General features: G+C 46.4%; 1 protein-coding gene across 2 annotated transcripts in view; it reads right to left on the reverse strand.

Annotated features, from left to right (window-relative positions):
• Nucleotides 1-2,408: 2,408 nt before the first annotated feature.
• arnt2 (aryl-hydrocarbon receptor nuclear translocator 2) overlaps nucleotides 2,409-20,035 on the reverse strand; it is a 54,162-nt gene continuing 36,535 nt past the window's right edge. For both annotated transcript variants that reach the window (XM_056412569.1, XM_056412570.1), the window contains exons 12-19: nucleotides 18,532-18,683; nucleotides 12,256-12,331; nucleotides 11,658-11,781; nucleotides 11,403-11,505; nucleotides 10,545-10,683; nucleotides 9,169-9,319; nucleotides 5,052-5,197; nucleotides 2,409-4,929 (exon numbers count right to left, since the gene is read on the reverse strand). In XM_056412569.1, coding sequence (XP_056268544.1) covers nucleotides 4,831-4,929; nucleotides 5,052-5,197; nucleotides 9,169-9,319; nucleotides 10,545-10,683; nucleotides 11,403-11,505; nucleotides 11,658-11,781; nucleotides 12,256-12,331; nucleotides 18,532-18,683 — 990 coding nt within the window. In that variant the 3' untranslated portion in view covers nucleotides 2,409-4,830. The remainder of the gene's footprint in view (nucleotides 4,930-5,051; nucleotides 5,198-9,168; nucleotides 9,320-10,544; nucleotides 10,684-11,402; nucleotides 11,506-11,657; nucleotides 11,782-12,255; nucleotides 12,332-18,531; nucleotides 18,684-20,035) is intronic.

Consider the following 20,035-nt stretch of genomic DNA (forward strand, 5'->3'; position numbering starts at 1 on the left):
CCGGACATGACGGAGGTGTGCACCGGACATGACGGAGGTGTGCACGACATGACGGAGGTGCACCGGACATGACGGAGGTGTGCACCGACATGACGGAGGTGTGCACCGGACATGACGGAGGTGTGCACCGGACATGACGGAGGTGTGCACCGGACATGACGGAGGTGTGCACCGGACATGACGGAGGTGTGCACCGGACATGACGGAGGTGTGCACCGGACATGACGGAGGTGTGCACCGACATGACGGAGGTGTGCACGGACATGACAGAGGTGTGCACCGGACATGACGGTGGTCTGCACCGGACATGACGGAGGTCTGCACCGGACATGACGGAGGTGTGCACCGGACATGACGGAGGTGTGCACCGGACATGACGGAGGTGGACACCGGACATGACGGTGGTGTGCACCGGACATGACGGAGGTCTGCACCGGACATGACGGAGGTCTGCACCGGACATGACGGAGGTCTGCACCGGACATGACGGAGGTGTGCACCGGACATGACGGAGGTGTGCACCGGACATGACGGAGGTCTGCACCGGACATGACGTAGGTGTGCACCGGACATGACGGAGGTGTGCACCGGACATGACGGAGGTGTGCACCGGACATGACGGAGGTGTGCACCGGACATGACGGAGGTGTACACCGGACATGACGGAGGTGTGCACCGGACATGACGGAGGTGCACCGGACATGACGGAGGTGTGCACCGACATGACGGAGGTGTGCACCGACATGACGGAGGTGTGCACCGGACATGACGGAGGTGTGCACCGGACATGACGGAGGTGTGCACCGGACATGACGGAGGTGTACACCGGACATGACGGAGGTGTGCACCGGACATGACGGAGGTGTGCACCGGACATGACGGAGGTGTGCACCGGACATGACGGAGGTGTGCACCGGACATGACGGAGGTGTGCACCGGACATGACGGAGGTGTGCACCGGACATGACGGAGGTGTGCACCGGACATGACGGAGGTGTGCACCGGACATGACGGAGGTGTGCACCGGACATGACGGAGGTGTGCACGGACATGACGGAGGTGTGCACCGGACATGACGGAGGTGTGCACCGGACATGACGGAGGTGTGCACCGGACATGACGGAGGTGTGCACCGGACATGACGGAGGTGTGCACCGGACATGACGGAGGTGTGCACCGACATGACGGAGGTGTGCACCGGACATGACGGAGGTGTGCACCGGACATGACGGAGGTGTGCACCGGACATGACGGAGGTGTGCACCGGACATGACGGAGGTGTGCACCGGACATGACGGAGGTGTGCACCGGACATGACGGAGGTGTACAGCGGACATGACGGAGGTGTGCACCGGACATGACGGAGGTGTGCACCGGACATGACGGAGGTGTGCACCGGACATGACGGAGGTGTGCACCGGACATGACGGAGGTGTGCACCGGACATGACGGAGGTGTACCGGACATGACGGAGGTGTGCACGGACATATGACGGAGGTGTACACGGGACATGACGGAGGTGTGCACCGGACATGACGGAGGTGTGCACCGGACATGACGGAGGTGTGCACCGGACATGACGGAGGTGTGCACCGGACATGACGGAGGTGTGCACCGGACATGACGTAGGTGTACACCGACATGACGGAGGTGTGCACCGGACATGACGGAGGTGTGCACCGGACATGACGGAGGTGTGCACCGGACATGACGGAGGTGTACAGCGGACATGACGGAGGTGTACACCGGACATGACGGAGGTGTACACCGGACATGACGGAGGTGTACACCGGACATGACGGAGGTGTACACCGGACATGACGGAGGTGTGCACCGGACATGACGGAGGTGTGCACCGGACATGACGGAGGTGTACACCGGACATGACGGAGGTGTGCAGCGGACATGACGGAGGTGCACCGGACATGACGGAGGTGTGCACCGACATGACGGAGGTGTGCACCGACATGACGGAGGTGTGCACGACATGACGAGGTGCACCGGACATGACGGAGGTGTGCACCGGACATGACGGAGGTGTGCACGGACATGACGGAGGTGTACCGGACATGACGGAGGTGTACCGGACATGACGGAGGTGTACACCGGACACGGAGGTGTACCATGACGGAGGTGTACACGACATGACGGAGGTGTACACGGACATGACGGAGGTGTGCACCGACATGACGGAGGTGTGCACCGACATGACGGAGGTGTACACGGACATGACGGAGGTGTGCACGACATGACGGAGGTGTGCACCGGACATGACGGAGGTGCACCGACATGACGGAGGTGTGCACCGGACATGACGAGGTGTGCGACATGACGGAGGTGCACGACATGACGGAGGTGTGCACCAGACATGACGGAGGTGTGCACCGGACATGAGGTGTGCACGGACATGACGGAGGTGTGCACCAGACATGACGGAGGTGTGCACCGGACATGACGGAGGTGTGCTTAGGACATGAGGGAGGGAGACCACTGACATGGTGGAGGTGGATAGCGGACATGACGGAGGTGTACAGCGGACATGACGGAGGTGGACAGCGGACATGACGGAGGTGTACAGCGGACATGACGGAGGTGGACAGCGGACATGACGGAGGTGTGCACCGGACATGACGGAGGTGTACACCGGACATGACGGAGGTGTGCTTAGGACATGAGGGAGGGAGACCACTGACATGGTGGAGGTGTACGTCAGACATGACGGAGGTGTACGTCAGACATGAAGGAGGTGTACGTCAGACATGACGGAGGTGTACGTCAGACATGATGGAGGTGTACGTCAGACATGAAGGAGGTGTACGTCAGACATGAAGGAGGTGTACGTCAGACATGACGGAGGTGTACGTCAGACATGATGGAGGTGTACGTCAGACATGGCGTCTGCTCTCCGCATGTCCCCCCAGAGGAGGCGGTGGGTGGTGCTGTATTGATGTACTTTGGCTGAACGCTCAGCAGACTCGCTCCGTTCTACTTTTGGCACGAATATCAGCAGCAGCCTCTGTGTCGCATGTATGACCTGCTGAGAGTTATTGTCGAGGGTCATATTCCTCCCGTGTGCTCACGCTGCAATAAAATCATGCTAAAATCGGAGCCCCGCGGGGGCAACACGGGAGGAGGGGCCGTCTCGACGTCGTCTTTTGAAAAGTCACCGTGCGTTACGGCCCGAGAGGAGCGGACAACAAACTGTGGTGATGCATTTTTTTCTTGTTTGATCTCTCTTGTGTTTATCACTTCAGATCAGGTGAAAGGAAAAAGGGCAGGATTCCTCATCGTGCTCCGAGGGACTTTTTTGTTTACAGAACTTGTAACACAAGACATGAACCTCGTGTTTGGAGCGCTCGGGGACATTACAACTCAAACGAGAACATTTCACGAGAAATTGTTGACAGTGCGGCTGCCGCTGCCGTAAGATGCTGCAACACGCCGCGTGCGTACGGCAACACCGGCAGCAGCAAGATGTGCTCGGGAGTTACATTTGAGACCGCTTCTCTCATTTTAGTATTTGAGATTCATGTTGGGAAATGACGCTCGTTTTTACCGTCGCATTGAAAATGCGAAAGGTTATGTTTTGATCGCCGTGTATTTATTTATTAAATTGTATTCGTGTTACTCGCAGAACTCAAAAAGTATTAAAACGAATCGCATGAAATTTGGTGGGATGATTGGTTATTATCCGGGGACCATTTGATTAGATTTTGGGATCGATCGGGTCAAAGTCATGAAAAGGTCAAAATCTTCTTTTTACCATAGCACGGTAAATTTATATCCAATTGGCATGCAACTAATGCCAACATTTTCATAATTCAATGACCAATCTTGTGATATGCGAAGGTATGCGCTCTACCGAGTGCCCGTTCTAGTTATATTTGAGATGGACGTCTCGATCCGTTTCTTCTATTCTTCAGTCACAAACACAGGAGAGGAAACTATTTAGATCACACGGAGGAAACCAGAATGTCTCAATTTCCTCTCGGGGCTTCCGCCATGAGCCAAATGTTTTGCAGTAATTTTTTCCAGTCGAGGAGGAACACCTTTAGCCTTTTACCGAAGTACAACCTTGGTGTACGCACAAGTCACGATTAATGACCGCGACACTGTGGCGTGGAGCTCCGCGTCCGCTCTCACGTCAACACCGTGACCGACATGTTCGATGATCCCACACGGTCTTCCTTGCTAATTCAATAAATTAATATGTAGGTCAAATGTTATTATATCAAACGGAACTTGAAAATAATAAGATCTGGGGTAGAACCGTGAGACGGTTTATTTAACAAGTGACATGGAAGGCACTGACCGGCTGCCCTGCCTCACGATGATTCGTCCGCACGGATGCCTGCAGACATGAACCGCTGACAACGAAATGACTCGAGTTCCACTCCGTCAGATGTGACGGACAGGAAGAGTCAACAAAAGATCGTGGCTGATCAGAGCGATCGTCCTTTTGACTGAACTCCCGAGGCCGCCTGCAGGGAGCTGGACCGACTGGGGGACGGAGACCGAGTCTGTCCCGGTGAAGAGTGACAGGAGGGCGGACGCCGGCTGACGGAGGGCACATCCATCCGTCAGGCGCGGTTCCTCCTTTTGCACGGATGAGGTATGTGTGTGTTCACGAATACATGTCGCGCGGGACATTAGCGTGAAACGGCGTCGCCGGACATTCACCGCGCCGCACATCGGCGGCTTGTTAGTGATTCCGGCGATATGTAGAAAAATGAGACAACGTGACAGATGAACGCACACTTCAGTCCAATTCTGAGAGGCAGAGGGGAGAAGAAAGGAGGGGGAGGGGGGGGGTGGGGCTGGGCGGGGGGGTTACTCAGAGAAGGGAGGGAACATGCCGAGGTCAGCAAAGTCCTCTATGTTGTAGTTGGCTGTTCCCTGGGTTGGATCTCCGGCCATGGGTAACATGTCCTGCGGAGACACGGGGAGGGTAAACAGTCATATCACATATCTGTGTACGGTGGTCAGCAGCCAGCAGCTGGACGCGCGCGCGTGTGTGTGTGTGTGTGTGTGTGTGTGTGTGTGTGTGTTACCTGGAAGACTTCTGTCTGGCTGGGGTTAGGGTGTGTGTGCTGTTCCCCGGCCTGCTGGGAGTGATGCTGGTTCTGCCACTGGGACCAGACCTCACTGGGACGGCCCTGGAACTGGGCTCCACTCTGACTGCTCTCCCCCGACACATCTGGAGACACACAGGGGGTTTCCCTCAGACGTTAGTTTGACTGATTACTTGTTTAAAGAAGAATGAAACAATGGACCAGCGCTGTGGTTCAATGGCATGTTCAGAGCGTTGGTACGGGTCCGATAGTACAGACTGGTGTTTGTTCTGTGCAGTAATCTGATCTCAGAATGAAGACCCTACAGTGAGCCGCGTGGGGATGTCCAGTGTGGTGGAATGGAGCTTCAGTGCAAGTTCAGACAGGAAGCACAAACCCCTCAAGCCATGTGTCCCTCATATGTCTGCTAATCATTTCTCACCCATGCTCACTCATTGTTTACTCGCTGTCGGCGCCGTCAATCATGACACCAGCTGCGCAGATCAGCTGGTCCCCTCTCTCCAATAAGCACGGGGAAACAATGACATGGCGAGCCTATTATCTTACTGCCGTCTCGTTTTAATATGGCTGGATCTCTACCTTCAGTTCATGTTGCCGCTACGCACCCCTCCGCCGCCCCATCTCCACCCATCTCCACGGGTCCATCAGCTTCAACTCATCATCCCATCGGCTCATCAGCTCCACCAGGTCTGGACTCCTCGAGGGGGATCCATCTCGTTGCTGACCGGGTCAGTCGGCCCTCGATTACAAATCTCCCCGTAGAGTCCAAGCGCCAAAGACTGAGACTTCATCATTTCATATCATCTGTAAACTGTAAACATTTTCCTTTCTTCATCCAATGGCTCTCTCCCTGATTGAAGTGGGGTTGGCTGCTCAGTGGGCCGAGATGCCGTTGGAGAGTCCGGCTTCACCGTCTGCACGCCTCTATTTATAAACTCGTTGTTCTTCCACTCACATGATCGAATCATGTTCTCTTTTGGTATCGGTGTTCATTTAATAAGCAAACTGAGATGACCATTTTTCTAAACAATACTCTGCCCGACTACAATATGAGAAATAAAATACATGTCTTATATAAGTCTTTGTCACATAAAGTCCTGGTTCATGCGCCGTTACTATCATTTCAAAATGTCATCCACAAACTAATTCATTGCCTGACTGACAATTCAGAGATATGAACACACACACACATACTCGTTCGAGGTTGTTTTGACAGTTTTCCGAGTTCATTAAAGCAGAGTAGATTGATAAGCGGTCTGCCTCCCCTGCAAACATTCTTACTGTTTCACAATAATAACCTAAAAGCCAGTGAGATAGGGGGAGAGAGGAAGGAGAGCACATGTACAACATGCAGATGGAACAGTAATTACCCAAACACAGAGGAGGCTGGGCTTGTAAACATGAAGTGGGAAGCATACGAGATAAGGAAGAAGCCGAGCTTATCGCTGGTGAATACTGATGAACAAATGCAACAGCAGAGCCGATGAACGGCAGCGGCTGTTCCCAACGTCGTCATCCCTCCAATGGGCTGACAGCAGAGGGAAAGAACGGCGGATGGAAGGAGAGGGAAGATGGAATGTCACAAAATGAGCTTGACATGAAGAAAAGAAAATGAGAAAAAGAATAAATGAAGTAGGTGGCAGCTCTATTGGTGTCTATCTGACTCTATTGGTGTCTATCTGACTCTCATGGTGTCTATCTGACTCCCATGGTGTCTATCTGACTCTCATGGTGTCTATCTGACTCTCATGGTGTCTATCTGACTCTATTGGTGTCTATCTGACTCTCATGGTGTCTATCTGACTCTCATGGTGTCTATCTGACTCCCATGGTGTCTATCTGTCTCTCCTGGCTAATCTACATTTGTGATTGTGCTAATCTAATCTGCACTAAGAATTTGATACTTTCACGTACAAAAATAATGTTGATTCTGTTTTAGAAGCAGTCAGGTGTCGTCTTGGTATGTGAGAACAGTGAGAGGGGATTAAAAGGAATGCTTCCTCGAGGAATGAGGAGTGAAGTGTAGGAGGCTGTTAAGGTTTCTTGAGGGATGGAAAACATATAAATTTTCTCCGGTAGGCCTGCACCATGAAATGCTCTACACTACGGTCTGACGTGTAATCATACAAACACTTAGTTAGATGAGTCTTCTCCAACATATCCGTGGAACACGTGAAGCTAAAGTGCATGAGAGAATTTTGTTCATGTCCATGTAACAAATTCCCCACAATAACAACCATTTTAATAAAGACATTTTATTAAATGATTCGATTTTAAGAATAGGATTTTTAAATCTCTGGCTAAAATACCCCCCAAAGAAAAGCTATAGAAGCAGTAGTAAGTAGTACAATGACTACTACTTGCTGTAATACTTGTACTTGTTTGTATGTGTAACCAATGTACTGCTGTAGATGTATTTGAGACACCTGAAAAAATCTATATCAGTTTAGTGTACGCTAAATTCGGAATATTTTTACCTCTTCACCTTGTTGTCAGAGAGCTCTTTCAAAACAGCTTATGTGAGAAAAATGTATGTTCACGGTGGATGACTCGGACTCTGTTAGCTCTGCTTCCCCATCCATGTCATTACATCTGTACCAAGACAGAAAATAACACAAAGGAATGGCTTTCCTATTATAACTAAATACAGAATGTGAATAGAATGTGACCACGTTTCAGCCGCGGTCTCCTCGGTAATGTTGAAGGATCCATTGATACAGGGCATGTCATCGCTTGTGCTCCTTTGGCATCAGACACCTTTTGACATTCTGCCAACACACATTTTACAGGAAACCACCTCAGCGTTAAAGGTGCCTTCACATGACCAGGAGAAGTGGGAGCATTCAGAGAGTTCAGGCAATACGACGTGTGACATGCACTGACATTCCTAAAATGGGAAATAGACCTGTACATCTCTTTTCTAGTCTTCCCTCCTCGTCCTCATTCACACCCATTCATACACTGATGGGAGGGGCTAAGGCTCCACCTGCCCATCAGGACTAACTAACATTCACACATATTCAGAAACCGTCGACACAGCTACGGGAGCAATTGCCGAAAGACACATCGACATGGGTTAGCGGAGCCGGGGATCGAACCGCCGATCCTCTGATTGAAGGACGACCCTGCTCACTCCCTGAAGCAATCGGCCATAAAAAGAGCTCACATTGGTGGTCCACTGGGCTTCCCACATGAGGTGATCCCGGCACAACAACGTCAGAGCATCCAGAGTGGCACTGTGACAATGTCTCACAAGATTGGGCATTGAATTATGAACATTTTGGCATTAGTTGCATGCCAATTGGATATAAATTGACCGCCATTGATGGTAAAAAGAAGATTTTGACCTTTTCGTGACCTTGACATTTGACCCGATCAATCCCAAAATCTAATCAAATGGTCCCCGGGTAATAACCAATCATCCCACCAAATTTCATGCGATTCGGTTTAATACTTTTTGACTTATGTGAATAATTTTTATAATAATTTTCAATGCGAAGGTAATAACTATTCCCCCATATGTTATACTCAAACCATTTATCTGTCTACTCTTTCTCCACGTTGACATCCTCTATCCCCCCCCTCCATCATCGCCAACCTCTCCCCACATCACACTTGCACCTTCACTTTACTGTATGGACATACTCTTTATATATATTACACATATCCACTGCATACGGCTCTCTTTGCAATGACAATAAAGTCAAATCTGAAACTGAATCTTTCTGTTTGGATGCTGTGTGACTCCCCAGTGCTGGCTAACCTCAGCAGTTGGCCGGAGGCTGGTCAGCTGACCGAGCTCATCAAGCTGACCCATGTGTTCCGACTGGCTCTTGTTTCCTGCAGACATCCACTCGGCATCATTGTCATGCCATTTCTTTTGATTTGCGGTATTTTGGATGAGAGAGACAACGGGTATATTGAGTTCAAAGCCACCGAGCGGTCCCTAATAAGATCTTCAACAGAACAGAACCGGCGCTGTGTTTTCAGACAGAAAACAATAAACGCAGAGTCTTCCACAACATGTCAACAGACCGAAGCGGAGAACAGATCAGCCCGTAAGGAAACGGGAGAAGAAGTGAAGAGGAGGGCTCACCAAAAGCTGTGCTGCGGTTTGTCAGTCCTGAGTAGGCGTTGCCACTGGGGGAGGAAGTGGCCGGGGACGACAGGGGACTGTAGGACGCCGGGTCGGGCTGGTAGCTGTGGCCAGAACCAATACCAAAGGGACTGGACTGGGCTTTACCGGCCTGGAGAGCACAGACACGGCTTTAGACGTACAGCACATCAGGGCGGTGAGCTTCAGCGTGACACACAGGGTCCACAGCTCAGTGTGTCCCGTTATCCTTCGTTAGGTTTCCTGAAAACAAACTGATTGCTTACATATGCTAACCACAGGTATGACATATGCAAAACTAGTATTTTCAAGTTTGAACATGCTTTGTAATATGGGTAAATGAGTTAATATCCATTTTTATACACATGTAAAAAAGAGACTTTAACGCAAGCATCAAACCCAAACTACGATATGAAACATGAGCCAACACCATTCATATGAATAATGGAGCTGTGTTTTTCACGGGTAGTGTCGCACTTACAGCTGTCCACCATTCCATAACAACGGACACAATTTCATCACCGAGACAAAGTCAGAATAATAAAAAAAAACGGCTGTCCTAATTTCCACCTTCATGATAGTCACATTAACAGTGTTATAGAAGATAGTGTTGAAAGAAGCAGTTGGAATGGGATCACAGAAACACGGCTCAGCATTTCTAGCATTACCATCTGTTTTGGTACCTTCTGTCATTTATGAAATGTAAAATGCACATGTTTAGTTTGGGACATGGTTTAGGTAAACTGTGTAAAGGCATTTCACAGCAACAGCAGCTCAAGAAGACAAAAATAATTAACAGAACTTTGAGGATTTCTCTACTTAGTATTCAGGCTACTTAGTATTTAATTCATGATTAACTAACAACCTACAGACTGATGTTTCTTTGCTTCTCCAATTCAAACCTCCAGCTGTTACAAGGACACCAGACCAAACACATGTCTGGGTTTTCTGTGGGCCGACGGCACCTTGATGACTCTCATTCTTCAGGGACGACTCATGTTGTTTTTCAGAGCACAGTTGAGGTTTCTTTTCCATTGTTGGCCGACTGCATTGAAGAACTGAACCAGCTTAACCTCCAGTACACAAAGAAACCCTGCATGATGTCTTACTGTCTGCTGTATTTAGAGGTGCTGAAAACACTCAGCCATTGCATCATCCGCCTCTCGTTACTGTGAGACATCGAGTGGTTACAGAACAAAGAATTCAGTTCAATGGAATGAACTGACAAGTGTGTGGAAGACACACGAGATGGGCTTGTTAAAACACACACACACACACACACACACCAATACCATCTGTTAACAAGCCCCAGAGATGGGAGTCTGGGGAGCAAAGACAAATGTGTGTGTGCCTGTTACCTGTCCAGAGAAGGGCGGGCGGTTGCCTGACCATGCCACCTGGCCTGGATTGAGCTGTCTGGAGATCTGAGCTAGGTTCTGATTGGTTGAGCCTGATGGCTGGATGTCATTCACACCGGGGACATGGATCACAGAGGAACTGTGTGGACAGAGTCACACATCACAGAGTGAGACATGAAGCTCAGACGGACACAGTATCAGCACCGGCTTGGCAGTAAGGGTATTTTTTTTAGGTTCCTATCAGTGAAAACATTTAACCTGTAACATATAAGGACAGTGAACACCAAATAAATATGTGTTGCATTAGTGACAGCTAAATATGGGTTATAAGGTTGTATATTTGGATCCGTGGTGTGGTTCTCTCCCACTCTCTCTTCAGCGGCATACGAGAGGGGATTTAGTTCATGACAGGCTGTAGGTCATCTCTCAGAGTGCAGATGATGGACGAGCTAATGTTGGAGTCACTTGAAGAACCCACAATACAAGACTTCAGTGCTGAAGGGTTAGTGGCTCTATGGTGAGCATCAGCACAAAGGTCCATAGAACCAGAATTTGAAAAGGAAGAGAACAGATTGACAAGCAACCAGCTGGATGTGTGAAGCTCCATTAGTGGAGTTGAGGGTGGACACGTTAACTGATAACACTTGAGATTCTGTCGGGTATCAGATCAAACACAAACTACAAATAATGACGATCTGTTACTGGAATACAGCTTTTATTCATGGATGTCATATGTCCATTATTTAGCTGATCTAGTATCCTAATTACTCAAAATATAAGAGGACAACCATATTGTCAGTTCAAAATCTGACCCCTGCATCAGAGGCCTGAGGAGGGAGGGATGGATGTGACATGTACCTGAAGCTTTTACCAGCGAGTCCCTGCTGGAAGGGAGAGCTTTGAGAGTAGAGCTGCTGTCCTCCGGCTGTAGAGGAGGGAACCATCATCTTCTTATCTCCCGCTGCACACACAGACACAAACAGAGCAGGGTCAGCATTAAAGGAGGAACATGAAGGAGAGACAGCGGGAAGCTGAAGCAGCAACGATCAGAACAAGTGTGACGAGTAAGTGTCTGTTGATGTGTGTGTGTGTGTGTGTGTGTGTGTGCCGTACAGCCAGCGATGCCGGTGTACATCTCAGCGAAGCGCGGGTCTCTCTCTTGAGAGAACAGCACTTCTGTCTTGTCGATGTTCTTCCCTGCCTCGTGGACTCCGCTGCTGACGCTGGCCACCGGCACCTGAGGGTGAGGAACATGTTGGGAGGAGACGGAAGGCTTGACGTTAGGGATGATAGGCAATTATCTGAATATGCATGTTTGTGTTCCTTGTTTTTGGTCTCCAAACAGATCACGACTCCCTGCAGCAGCATGAAGCTAAACTCAAGCTCTTTACAAGATTAGAATTATTATTTCTTGCTCACGGTTGTTAATGTTTTTTATCTCCAAACTATCGTCGGACGTCTCGACATAAAATATTTCTTGAGTTAATTGACAAACAAAGCCACGAGTGGCCTCCCGCGATAAGGTCCACCTCCTGACAATAATAGGAAACATTATGGAGAGATCTGGCAAACATTAGCCCTCCTGAATATTAAATATCATAATCATACTGATGTTTAATTAGTTATTAGTTAGTTAAGATGCTTGAATGTGAGTTCTGTGACACAATGACCCTTCCTGTCTTTGACAGTGTGGCGAACAGCTCAAGGTTACCTGGGAAAGGTCGTAGGCCGTCTGTCCATCTCTTTGGTGCACCTCCAGCTCTGCTTGCTGCTGCTGCTGTAGCTGCCTGCAAATCACAACACACACACACACACACACACATACATACACCATGAGCGCCTCAGACTGGCACTTACGGCACGACAATTCCATTTTAAATTCATACATCATGAAATAACTAACAGGATGTAGATGAAAAGACGTGTTGTCGGGGCAGGAGACGCGCGACGGAAAAAAGCCGGCGGCATCTCATAGTTTGACACATCATGCGTTACAAAGTGAAACAACACGTTAGCGAGGCGCGGCTGGAGAAGAAAACATTTACCAGGATACCCATTCCCTCTAACGACGCTGATAAGCAGTTAAAGGGATAATTGTGCCAGCAACAGGAAATGAACGCCAATAAGGATCTCAAAATGCAACATGCAGAAGGCTCTCCCTGGTGGCCCGTCATTTAACAATCGGAATACACAAAGCACTTGACGTTAATGACGACACGGCTTACTGAAATGACCAGATGGAGCTTCTGAATAATGACTGTGTGATTAAGGGAAACAAGATTTTATAATTATATGAGAACAAATGTGACTAAATGTGAATTTACCAATTATTTTGTTATTATTCATGAAGAGGTTGCGAAGCGGAGAAGAATTACTGAGCAGAACTTATCATAATTATACTATCGTTGTTATCATTGTACTAACGGTCACTGAACTTGTGTAACTAAAGTGTTGTGAATCAGTTGAAAGTTTCCTATTTTTTCTCTGGTTTGCTTTTTGCTTTAGAGGACATGTCGTGCTCAGTTTAGGTTCATACTAAAATGTTGGGTTACGAGAACATTTGCACAAAACACATCATTTTTCTCATATTGTCCGTCTGAATATATCTGTATTCAAACGCTCTGTTTTAGCGCCTGTCTCTTTAAACCCCAGAAGTCTGCTCTGATTGGTCAGTGGTTCCTGGTCTGCAGCCGTTTCTCAATTGAAAGTACACGAGTACAGACTTGTGTTCTTTTGGAGTCTGGACTTGGGAGTCTGGTCTTGGGAGTCCAGACTCCGGAGGACGGGAGGACGGTCTTTCTGCGATTGGAACAGCAGCTGACTTGACGTCACCACATCAGCTGTTCTTGCTCCTGGGTTTACTCTAATTATTCACTGCAAATTATTTTTTACAGTCAAATAAACAAAACATCCTAAAATGACATTCCGTGACTCAACAGTAGTATTTATAAAAAGGCATCTGTCAGTTGTTTATTTTCTCCTCCGCTACTGTTTCCAGTTGCTGGTGAAATGCATTCTGGGATATCGGCTGGCCAGAGTAGCACAAATCTCCTCTGATGCGTCCTCCGGAAAGTGGGAGGATCAAGTCACATCCGGGCATTTTGACCGTGCTTTGCGAGAAGCGAACTTTGAATTGGAGCATGTACTCGGGCTGAGACTGATGACGTTTCACGAGTCACGAGAACACAAGTAGAGGAAAGTACGCACAAGTACGCATATTGAGAAACGCCGTGTGTGTCTAGTGCACGGAACTAAGCGGCGCTTCTACCAGGCAGTGACTCTATAGTTGTCATATCACAACTTTAGGAACAGACTGTCGGTCATGTCATTGTATAAATGTAGCACAAAACAAAAGGAGATACGCAACCCCTGAAATCTTAAATATATTGTATTACAATATCCAAACATGCTCCCCATATTCCTACAATTCACTCACCCCTGCTTGTAATTAAAATCTAGAGACTCTCCACTAGGCCGCATAAATGATATAACACACTGTGTCACTGCAGCTCCAGGAGGAAGCGTAGTTCAGAACACACCAACAAGGTGAGGTCTAGTGTAAGTCTGCACACTTTGCCTAAGTTTCCCTTCCAACACTTATTCAATGGAATCTCTCAGGTAGCAACCAGACGGATTTGTGACTTTATGACTGTAATCCAAAAAGACAATATGGGAAGTAAATAATGACTCTTTGGGTTTATGAATGTCTACTCTACATGTATCTGAGCTGCTCTTTAACACAATCAACATGCAGTTTATTAACCCTTCTGTTATGTTGCGGCCAGTGACGTGCGGTGAGGTTCATGGTTGGTGAGGCACTGACTCCTTTAGTGTCAGATTTACAAATATATAAACCCAAAAGGGGATCTTATTCAATTGGCTACTGGTTATTTCATGTCTCATCAGCATTCTTCACACAACACACACGCGCACACGGTACATATTACAGATACGTAAAACTTACTTACGTACTTCGCGGCAAAACATATATATATATTTTTAATGCAAAGTAGCGTGAATATATGTGCATAAACTTGGCTCACAAGCATTATAGTCTTGTTTAGGAGTAATTCGATTCGTGTGTTTTTCTGTCTGTGTGCTTGCTGTCCCACCCACCCCAATGTGAATCTCAGAGGCCCCCCTCCCCAGGAGGGTGAACCCGCGTGAGATTCAGAGTAAATTCCTGCTGGAAATCACTTCTATATATAAACTCTGTTTCGGCACGCTGTGATGTCACGAGTGACGTCACAGCACCGAACCGGAAACGCTAGAACGCGAGCGCGCTATTAGCATACGCTAGCTAAACGGCGGTAGCCTGAATTAAGAAAAAGTTTGAAGCAAACCTTTTAGCTCCGTCGTTGGTCTACCTGTGTTAATCACGTCCACTTTTGACTGAAAGTGCAGTTTTGATACATGTTTAAGCTTAGATATAATATAATCCTCTTCCATTTTGGCAGTCTGGCGTAGCAAAATACAAAAACAAACGGACTTGACTCGCCTGGTGCCTCTGCGTAGAAGAAGCAGCAACAAGTACCCGTTGGCTCACTAGCGCCCCCTTCAGTGAGGCAGAGTATTATCTGCCTCACCCTGTGCCTTTTCACTGCAGTTTTATTTACCATCAGCAAAACTAAATATGTCACTTACAAACATTAAACTGTAATGGTTAAAGACCTTAGCCAGACTGTGGGAAATCAGGGCAAATAAACATATCTGCAAACATTATATTGGCGACATGCAGAGATACGACAACCCGCACGGGCCAATTGCATGTCTCAACCCAGCTTGTGATGGATTGCGCAATCAGAGGTGAGGCTCGACTCGTCGCTGCCTCAACTCTCGTTTCATCCTGTGTTTGAACAGGAAATAGGCACATTCAGCGATTTTGACGATAAAATGTTCGAAATTAGTCATACATAAAGATCGGTGGACAAATATTACAAATATTCACTGTTTAAAGCACCATTTACATGTCTAGGGATAATACAAAGAGGGACTATAACTTTTTAGATACTTTAGTCACAGGAGGTCTTAAAATCTACATTTCTTTATTACCCCTAAAATGAAGACCTACCAAACTACAGCAAATCAAACATGCCGGTCACATGACATCTATTGCATCTGTCCATCCGGGGAGAGGGATCCTCCTCTGATCCGATGTGAGGTTCTGGGACAGGGATGTCGTATGTCAGGGCTATTCAACTTCAGTAGCAAGTGGGCCGAATAAGAAAATCACGGGGGGTGTGAGGGCCGCACAGAATATTGATCAAATAATGGCTCAAAATTAAAAACAGTAATGTATATTTCCACAGGTAAACAGTCACACACGAAAATGCGTCGGTATTGTGTGGCAAAAGTGTTGCGAACAAGCATCACTATAAACATGTTTCAAAGTGTAAATATCCGCTCAAGGCAACCAGTTGTTTCAGATCCCCTCAACTAAACTGTTCCCATGAAAACATAAGAAATGTGACTTAATGGATCAATATATAAATTACTTGAAATGACACTAATATCTGGTGGCGCAGCACAGACTGCATGTCTTTGAGTGCAGACTCCTTTTGCGTGAAAGGGATCGAAACCAGGTCGGGCGATCTTTTTATTTTTATTTTTTATTAAATGTATTTCTTCATCCGTGGCTGTGATGCACTGCTCACTTATACAATCGTAACCGCCGACATGGATATGAACGGAGGCTTGAAGATCTCCAGCAATATGTTTGTGAATGTGTGACAAATCTGGTGCGCGAGACAGAGCCCCGCTGCAGATGTGAAGAGAACACAACGCACGCGCAGGGAAACCAGTAGGTCTGAAAACCAGTAGGGGTGTAACAACGGCAACCAACACGGGTGCGTAACATAAAGATGTAACCATACAGGTTTGGTTGAGGCAACAGTGAAACTCAATGGCTCTGGGTTAGATGTCTCAATGTATAAAAGAGGCGTGTCCGTCAGTTTTATTTTTTCTTACCAAGCTATACTGATTTGCAGGCAGTCTTGCGGGCCATAGTTAAACTCAAACGGGCCGCATCCGGCCCGCGGGCCGCTAGTTGAATAGGCCTGTCGTATGTGTACAGATTGTATAGCCCTCTGAGGCAAATTTGTAATTTGTGATAAAGGGATAAATAAAATAAATTGAATTGAATGCTGGAGAAATTGCGGGGAGGGGACAGCGAATCATCTTCTGGAGCTGCCCCAAAATACAAATATTCTGGGAGAGCACTTTTATGCACAATGTACAATTATGCAACACATTCTGGGACAACAGATTCAATTTACATGCAAATCACTCTATTTGGGTGATCTTCCAGAAGGAATAACAGGAAATGACAGGTACCTCCGAGAAATACTAACAGTAGCAGCAAAAAAATCAATAACTGGTAAATTGTTACAAACCGACCCGCCCTCAACAGAAAACTGGACTGAAATAATTAAAGAAATCCACGAGATGGAAAGAATGATCTTCCTTCTGAGACTGAGAAGGGACATATACACAGCTAGGTGGACAAAATGGACAAAATATGTAAAAATCAGGAAGTTGGCAAGTGACACGCCCTCCCGAACCTCACAGGATTTTGGACTCTGTTGGCGAAGAGGCTCAGTATCTCTTAAAAAGACACGCATTATGTTTCGCCAAGATGCAACCCATATATATATATATATATGAGTTTAAAACTAAGATACCCTGTGAATAAAACTCTTTGAATATATATTTTTTATTACTACAGATCTGTTTGTTGACCGAATTTATGATTGACTGACAATTGACTGCCGTTGGTGAACTGTTGCGTGGTTGTTTTGATTGTTTTGTTTCCTTATTTACAATTATTTTCCTGCTTAAACATTTTTATGTTAACTTAAGACCCTTTTGCCAGATGCATTGTTGATTTTTTATTTATTGAATGCATTCTTACTTTTGAAGGTCGTATTTCTTGTTAAACTGTAAAAGTACCTAAATAAAATATTAAGTATTTTTTAAGTCAACATTTTGCAGGCAAATCAAATAGTTTACAGGCTATAATATTCCACCTTTATTTCTTTATAATGCATATAGTATAATACTTTATAATACATATAATACTCCGTGGCCTGATCCACTATTTCTGCTATATACTTATTGAGGATATCCCACACACGTCGAAACATCTACCGCCCTCGTGTTTGGGTTCATGACATCACCCGTAGGCTCACTCAGCTCGGTCACTTTCACCGATGAAGTTACTGTTACGTCTGAAAGACTTCCGCTTCCAGCTACGAGAGAGAACTCAAGAGCTGATTGGCCCGAGTTGCGAGATAACCGCCTCAAAGTTGAAATATTTCAACTAGGGGCGAAAATTGCGCCGCTGTAAACGCGTCGCCCACATCGCGTCGGCCCAAATGCGCCGCCCGGGAAAATATCGCGTCTATCGCAGCCACATGCGTCTGTACGTTGACTTTTCATGGGATTCGGTCGCGCGAAAAAATAGTTTCGCTTTTGGTGTGAACGCACCTTTACAGTACCAATACTATCACAACGCCACAACAGAAATATGCTGTGACCAGATGGACCATAATTCTATGAATAAAAGAGACAATTTCTGTATATTTCAAAAAAATAAGTGGATCATTTTTCAATTTTTTATGTTGTTTTCAACATTTTCCGATATCATTTCTCAAAGAATGTCTTTAAATGATGGGCCCTTCTCTGGAGTAATGTTACCGTATCTGCACCAGAGTGGTGTGGTCTAGTGTGTGTTTGCGAGTGTGAATCAATCTGATTATTGTGCTTTAAAAAATAATGGTAGAATAAAAAAGGTAATAAATCCTTTATAAATGCCTCATAGGAGGATTTGTATTTGTGTCTTTACTACTTGCTGTCTTACCGTATCCATTTTGGAGAATGTTAGTTGAACATAAATCAAATGTTGGCTCTTTTAAATCGGACATTTTGTCAGCCTCTTTATGCTGATGGTGTGTGTGTGTGTGTGTGTGTGTGTGTGTGAGGAACCTACTTGACGTTAGTGTTGGTGCAGATGATGTACTCTATCTCGTCAGAGTATGGGTTCTGGAAGGTGAAGCTGCTGGTTCGGATCAGCATCCACTCCCTGTTCTTCATTCGGAAACGATACATCACTGACAGAACCTGACCCTTCAACTTCACCACCTGCAGAGGGAGGAACACCACTGATTCAGCCTTCTGTTTTTTTAACACGTGTTAACTCTCCAGCTGGGTCTGCAGATGTAAAGAGTAGCAGCAATATTGTCATAACAGCTTCATGTATTTCTCATACCATTACAATTTATTTCAGATTTTGAAGTTAACCATTGAAGAGTTTCATCAAGAGAGTGGAGCATTCAATTAGCTATGATGTCATCAAGTCTACGTTACACTGTTTTAGCAGAGCCTTCCCTGAGCCAAGAACAGAGGGGGAACCCATTTATTGTATTTCAGTTTGTCAATAAAACCACTTCCACTATCTGTGAGAATGCAATAACTGTGGTTTCTATGTTTTGAGTTGAGCTGTCATCTTGTGCTTTCTGCTGTGTTATGAACGTGTGCTCTGTGGCTCCTCTGAGCCAAACACCCGGCTGATTGACAGTGAGTAATAAAAGCGATGCACTTCTTCCCACTGTAACATGGATCTAAAATGACTTTGAAATGAATTTCTGAGGCTGGCAGCTGATCACAGATATGGAGAACTGGGAAGAGGAGGATGAGGGAGAGGAAGAAAAAAAAGTTCCGCTGCTTAAGATCCGCTATGAATATTAAAAGGCAGAAGGATGCAGGTTTGCTGATGAATATGGAGAATGGGGATATAAATCATAGAATAAATCACTGAATCAAGTTGTTAATATTACACAATGCTACGTGTCATGGAACAGAGTTGCAGTTGAATCATTTATGATCAGAATCAAATCAGAGAAGGCTGAATACTTGCAGACATAAGAAAGAAAAAAATCATGGAACCCAATCTTTCAGCCTGCCAGCACTGTCAAACCAAACCGAACAATGCGAAGACACAAGATACTTCTCAATCTCAGAGTTTAATTTAAATACATGTCTGTTAAGTTTTTTTTTTATTGCCAAATGAGGTAAATCAAAGGTAATTGAGCCTAAATCCCACTGATGACAGTATTACGAGCTGGTAATGTGTGGCGGCAGGTTGTGAACATTAGGCTGACACTATACCAACCGCCACCAATAGTGATGGTGATCACTATGGCCGCCCATGAGTTCCCTGAAAATAGGGAAATAATTTGACTTTCCCCTCATTGTTCACAGAATTCAACCAGCACAGATTTTGTTGAGAAGCATATTAACCTTAATAATAAGAAACACCCTTACTTGAACATTCATCTTTTTGTGAATCACTTTGTGACCCTGGATTTTGGAAAGTGCTACAAAACAACTTGTCATTACTTCCACACAGGTTTTGTGGGATGTTTTGCCAATACGTTCCTTTCGCTTTTTAATTTTTTAAATTTTGTTTGTTGAATTTCTCACGTTTAAATCCA

The sequence above is a fragment of the Pseudoliparis swirei genome, chromosome 4 (assembly GCF_029220125.1).
Source record: "Pseudoliparis swirei isolate HS2019 ecotype Mariana Trench chromosome 4, NWPU_hadal_v1, whole genome shotgun sequence".
Lineage (NCBI taxonomy): Eukaryota > Metazoa > Chordata > Actinopteri > Perciformes > Liparidae > Pseudoliparis > Pseudoliparis swirei.